Source organism: Notamacropus eugenii, chromosome 4 (assembly GCF_028372415.1).
Source record: "Notamacropus eugenii isolate mMacEug1 chromosome 4, mMacEug1.pri_v2, whole genome shotgun sequence".
Lineage (NCBI taxonomy): Eukaryota > Metazoa > Chordata > Mammalia > Diprotodontia > Macropodidae > Notamacropus > Notamacropus eugenii.
In genome coordinates this window covers 4290992-4297752 of record NC_092875.1, presented here as the reverse complement: position 1 = coordinate 4297752, position 6761 = coordinate 4290992, and the positions used below count along the sequence as shown (strand labels likewise).

The following is a 6761-nucleotide window of genomic DNA, read 5'->3' as shown; positions in this document are numbered from 1 at the left end:
AACCCAGCACCCAAGAGCCTGTGAATTTCAGGTCAGTGGCCTCAGCCCTGGTCCTGTGGAGCCACAGCTGCTGGAGACCCAGAAAATGGGATTCTTATTAACAAAACCTGTGCCATCATAAGACAGTCTCACATCAGGAATGTGTATGATTCTATTGGTGGGAATGACAAAGAAAAGGCAACACATCTACTATGCTGCTGTGTCCCTGGAACCACAGGACCTTTCCATCTGCCAAACAGCCAACTTTCATGTGGGCCATTCCCCCTACTACAGCACAGACTGTCTGACTTGTCTGTTGATTTCTCCACACTTTACCACTGTGCTGTGCACACAGCAAGTGCTATTAAATGTTTTATGGATGTATTCATTCATACAATTAGGGCTACAAGGCCATTCTATACAGCAGCATCCAGAGCTCCTCTGGTTACAAATGGGCACCAGTAACTCAGTGTTCAAGGTCTCTGCACTTGGAGATGAGGAAGCAGTCCCATCACTGGTGACTGAGTAGGGAGAACTTCTCTCTCTCTCTGCTTCTGTGTCTCTGTCTCGTTGTCTCTTTCTCTCTGTCTTTCTCCATATTTCTCTCGCTGTGTCTCTGTCTCTTTCTCTGTCTCTCTGTCTGTATCTGTGTCTCTCTCTCTGTCTCTTTCTCTCTCTGTCTCTCTCTGTCTCTCTGTCTCTGTTTCTCTCTCTCTCTGTCTCTGTCTGTCTGTCTGTCTCTCTCTGTCTCCCTCTCTCTCTCTCTCTCTCTGTCTCTCTCTCTGTGTGTGTCTCTCTCTGTCTCTCTCTCTGTCTCTCTCTGTCTCTCTCTGTCTCTCTCTCTGTCTCTCTCTCTGTCTCTCTCTGTCTCTCTCTGTCTGTCTCTCTCTCTGTCTCTGTCTCTGTCTCTCTCTCTCTCTCTCTCTCTCTCTCTCTCTGTCTCTCTCTCTCTCTCTGTTTCTCTCTCTCTCTCTCTCTGTCTTGCTACCTCTCTCTCTCTCCCTCTCCCCCTCTCTGGGTGAAGAAATGGAGTCATTGGGAGGTTAAGGATCTCCATCACCATCTCACAGGGAGTAAGTAGCAGAAGCACAATCTGAACCCAGGCCAACAAACTCTAGAGTCAGTTTTTGGTTTGGTGTCTCTACCACTAAAGCACGCTGAATTGCTGGTGATGTGCATGTTACTAACATCCTCAGAGATCTCTTAACTGTAAATCTGTGACAAGCCCTGACCCATCCTGGATGGTGCCTCCCACCATTTGGATCAACTCTCTTACCTTTGCCCTTTCTCTCATAACTGATGTCATTTGTCGGCACTTGTAGCTTTAAGATCTTCAATACCTTCATCTACATGATGAAAAGGACAGACTGTCTACAAACAAGACATTGTGGAAAGGTGTCTCAGTAGTTGTATTTTGGGGGGATCAACAGACTGAGCTGTGCAAGAAGACCCTAGAAGGTGATGGGACTGGAAAGTTGCCCAAACACTCTTTAAGTGGAATAGCTTGTGGCTCCTGGGACCACCCCTGTGGAGACCCTCTGCTAGGACTGATCTATCAAATAAGAGCAGAAAGTGAGTCAGTGTAGAAACAATCCAGGGCCAGGCCAGAAGCTGGGAATCCACAGACCCAGGGAACCTTTCCCTCTGAGAACAGGTTGAGGTTTTTGTCTTAGTTCCTCCTCTGAGTCAATCACTGTGCAGGGGACTACTGTAATACAAGACACAATAATAGTCAGCTTCATCTTCAGGCTGGGCTCCTGTGATGGTGAGGGCAGCTTTGTTCCCAAGGAGGGAACCTGAGAACCGGGCAGGGACACCTGATGCAAGACTATTGGTACTATAGATAAACGTCCTGAGAACTTGGCCAGATTTCTGCTGGATCCATGCAGGATAGTTCCCAGAGGTGACTGCCCCTGTGCTGGAGCTGCAGGTCATGGTGACTGTTCCTCCTGGGATCACACTCAGAGATGGCTCCTGGGTCACCACAGCCTGAGCAACGGTCCCTGAAACCAACAGGACAAACAGACACACATGTCAGACATCAAGGCAGAGTCATTGCTACCAAGGCCCCTTGCTTCATGCCCAAACCCCCTACTTCACCACTAAAGCTCCCCTCCAGCATGTCTTAGGGAGTCTTTCTCCGAACCTTTGCAGAGAGTGAGCAGGATGAAGAGAGGAGTCAAGGCCATGGTGGAAATGCTCTGCTTCCTGGGGCCCCAGACCTTGGGCTGTGATCCTACCAGGCCTTCTTATGTCTCCCATCCCCCAGCCTGGTAGGATGGAAGGCTGCTTCATGCAAATATTTCCCCAAACTGTCATTAAGGGGGCTTTGACCTAGAGGATTTTTCTAGGGTAGAGTCTTAAGTATGCAGTGTGTGGGGCAAGGTAAAGCATGGCCCTGCAGTTACCCCACTGTGCCCAGAGAGGAAACACTTGCTGTGACCTCAGGCGCCCATGAACACAGAGCCTGCTGTCCACTCTGGATTTGGGTGAGTGATTTCTCTGCCTACATGAAGCCTCACCATGACTCACCCACACTAGTCCCACAGTGCCCCATGCTGGAGCCAACCCCCAAAGCCACCTAAAGCCAATGTGGAAACTACCTGAATGGAAGGTTAGCAGGTGGCTGTGGATTTAACTGGGATCTTCTCTTATACCACTGATATTCACAAAATACTGCCACTCTGAGTGAACCTCTTTTGTGAGACTTAATTGCTGCTCAGTAACACCGTCACCACAGAGATTCCAGGGGCTAAAGCCTAGGATTTGTCTTGGTTTACACAGGTTCAGGGTCATTGGCCATGACCAAAAGTAGATAGATATAGATCCTGTATATGTATCTATACTGTACTGTGCATGTCTGTGGATATATAAATACACATGCATACATATGTGTGTATATACACATACACATGTGTATGTATACATGTATACATATACATGTACACAAACATATATGTATATATGTGTTAATTTGTTCTTTTTCTAGTTTAATTTTCATGCCCAATTCATTGAGCTCCTCTTTCTCTAACTTATTAATTTAATTATTTAGAGTTAGAAATTTTTGCCTCAGTACCACATTGAATGTAGCCTATAAATATCATGTTATTTCATTGCTGATTTGCTATTTAATGAGATTATTGATTCTTTCTGACTTGACCGTTTGGAGAGGACAAGTGAGAGTAAGGAAGACCTTAGAACCCCCTGACCTTGAGGGTCTTTTTATCTCTTTGCATTTCATTGTGTGTGAAGGCAATGCAAAGGAATGAATTGCCCCACTATTTAGTAGTCTGGCCACTGATGTCATGAGAACTCCAATGGATGAGGGTTTCAGCTGACTTTCAAACTCTTAGGATCTCAGAGGTCCAGACTAGTCACCCAGACCTCACCATTCCAATGTTGTCATTGGCAAGAACACAAGAATGATAGTGGAATTATAAGAAAAATGTACTCGCAATGAAGTCTACATTTTAGTCATATCTACCCAAATGGAACAACCAAGTGTCAGAGTGAACAGAGTGCCAGACCTGGAGTCAGGAAGACTCATCTTTCTGAGTTTAAATCTGGCCTCAGACACTCACTCACTGTGTGACCCTGGGCAAGTCACTTTACCCTGTTTGCCTCAGTTCATCATCTATAACTTGAGCTGGGGAAAGAAAAACCACTGCAGTATCTCTGCCAGGAAAATGCCAAATGGGGTCAGGAAGAGTCAGGCAGGACTGAAACAATTGAATAACTGCCCCCAACAAAGTTTACTAATTTCACATTATTCTAAATCCAAATATTTCCACTTTGAGAGACAAATATCCAGAGTGGCTGAAGGTCTTTCATGCACTTAGACACCTTTCTGCAGGATTATCTGAAGTGGCATTTAAAGGAATGTTGACAAAGTAATAATGTCATAATATTGTAAAGTAATTCGAATTTAAAATACCTTTTCAACTAATGGAGCAAGTGTGATGTAATGAACAACCCAGTTCTCTCCTTGACCACTCTTTTCACCGATGAAAGGATCAGTTTGGATCAAGTCACAGTAATAGTCAGCCTCTTCTTCTGCTTGGGCCCCTGTGATGGTGACAGCACCTTTGTCCCCAAGGAGTGACCCTGAGAACTGGTCAGAGACAGCTGATGCAAGATTGTTGATATTATAGATGATTCTCCTGGAAGGTTGACTGGAATTCTGCTGGAACCAGGTGGGATACTGCATGTGCTGGAGCTGCAGGTCATGGTGATTCTTCCTCCTGGGATAACACTCAGAGATGACTCCTGAGTCACCACAGCCTGTTGCATACAATGAGGAAATAGGAAATACAAGTAATGGGGTATAGAAATTTATCTTGGTTTACAAGACAAGAGAGAAGATGGGGATAAGGCAAGGGTGGGGTGTGATAGAAGGGAGGATACATTGAGAGAAGGGGTAATCAGGATGCAAGGTACTATGGGGTGGGGGGAGGGGAGAGATGGGAGAAAAATTGGAACTCAAAACTTTGTGGAAATGAATGTTGAAATCTAAAAATAAATGAATAATAACTACAAAAAACCGTTTTGTAAGCTTAATACCACATCTATTAAATAATAGATTGTTGGTCGGGGAACATCTGAGGTTAAGTCTAAAATTAAGTTGTTAGGTTTAGGACTGCAGACTTAACAACAATAACATAGGGTCCTTTAATTCTTAGTAATAGTGTGGAGACAATCAGATGAAGGGCTTGTGAGGTTAACGTAAATAGTCATTATTATTTGTCTCAACTGGTTAATGTTAGAAGAAAAACCATTTGTGGTCTATATTGTAATTCTTTAAAAGAAGCGTCACATGACCAGAAGTTGGAGTAGGGATTGTTTTATGATGTGATATGTACTGTGTTAAAAATGATTATGTATTGTATTTATGTATGTACTGGAGCCTATTATTAATTTCAGAGTAAAATCTCATCTTCCTGATGGGGGAAATGAATAGCGAATCCATGTAAAATGCAAAAACTGGATTCTAATGTGAATTTCTTAAACATGACAAGTGTTCAAAGTTCCAGTTTTGATTTTGTAAGAGTGTTAAGTGTATAAAGCTTAGGAATGGTCATCTAAAATAGTATTAAGGTGAGTTTTGTAGGAGAGTGGACATTTGGATTTCTACAAGAAGATAAATTGAAGAATGCTAAGATGCTGTGCTGCAGATGACTTGAACGATGATCCAGACCAGAAAACTGCATCAGATGATGTTCCTTCCCAGACTGCTATATGAGATGGAATCTGTGAATGGTAATTCATTGAACTACCCTTGTATTTTGAATCTCTGTATCTGTACTTATAACAAGGGGACTGCCCCCTTGTAATTTGTCAGTGTTGTCAGTCAGCTTTGCTCCCTTCCCATATTCATCTAAAGGGGGAGAGAAGAAGGGAAGAATTCATAGGGATAAGAAAGTAAGGAGCTATTTATTGATTGGATTTAGGTGTGGAAACAGAAATTTTAATAAAGAAAAAGAGGGGGGAGTTTGTGGGAAGTAAGAAATTTCTGTTGTCCACATTCCTAGGTGATAAGGATTGTGACCTAACATATACAGATTAGAGGTCAGAAACTAATGCACGGGCCCAAGGAGCTGTGTTAGGAAGGGCCTATCAGAGAGGAGAACATGGAGTCACATGGCCAGGGGGTGGTGTCACAGGAGATCCAAAATTCAAGAAACAGTATAAGAAGCCTCATTTTCCTGCACTTGTGGTAGTCTTCTTGTCACCTTACTGAGGAGGCTACCTATCCATTCAGGGGACATAGACATAAAGATTATTAAAGGCTTTCCTGATTTCACAACAGGTATTGATCTTTATTTAAGGTGAGGGTGTTTCTCACTGTTGGGCGCTTGTTAAACAGGCTCACTTCTAATAAGTTCAACCACCAAAAAATAATTCCAAATCAAACACAAACAGATCCAAAGTATTTCTGGCACCACTTGCCCATGTTACATCGTGTGACTTCACTGCAGCCCTGGTTCTGAACACAAAGCATGCACACTTTGAACTCTGCATGATGTCAGGTTAGGTAATGCTGATGAATTCTGCCAGAAACACCCTGGGTCATATTTGAGACTAGTGTGTGTGATGAATTTTAGTGTTTTTGGTATAAATCAATTTGCTGCTCCTATGGAAACATAATACTTTAATTATAGAAAATAAAGATTTTAATGCTTTTTCACCAGCCTTCCTCAGTATGTAGTTATCAAATTAATGTATCTTTGCATTTTATTGCGTTAGAATATTTCAGCTTTAAAATTTGTTTTATCTCCTTCTTCATCATATTTTATTTAGTATTTTATCTTTTCCCCTGTTATATGATAAAACAAATTTTAACATTCATTTTCAAAACTTTGAGTTCCAAATTAGATGCCTTTCTCCCTCCGCACCCCTCACCCACATTAAGAAGACCATCACTTTGACATGTTTGAAATCCTTTGGCCTATTGCAAGCAATCTGAGGGTCATAAGCAGCCCTACTCAACTCCACACTACCCTTTATTTTGGGTACCTCGACACTGGGTAGTTTAGGGGATTAATAACGGATAGCCAAGAATCATCAAGTCCTGCCACAATGGGGTAATCTTTGCTCTCCTCAGTGAAAATTTGGCTGAAAAATGGAGTTCAACATATTGTGACTGTGGATATTCTAGCTTCTGTCTCCTTGTATCAAATAGAAGTATAATCCTTCAATATTACTACCATTTTAGTGATGCTACTTCCGTATCCCTTCCCTGATATGTGTCAATGAACCTCAGGAACTGGGAGGGATGTCTACCT

At 42.7% G+C, this 6761-nt stretch overlaps 1 gene segment (V, D, J or C); it reads right to left on the bottom strand.

Annotated features, from left to right (window-relative positions):
* Window positions 1-1665: 1665 nt before the first annotated feature.
* On the bottom strand, window positions 1666-2231 carry LOC140498811 (immunoglobulin lambda variable 7-46-like). The segment is given in 2 exon segments: window positions 1666-1982; window positions 2126-2231. Coding segments are annotated over 2 exon segments (360 nt in total).
* Window positions 2232-6761: the final 4530 nt, after the last annotated feature.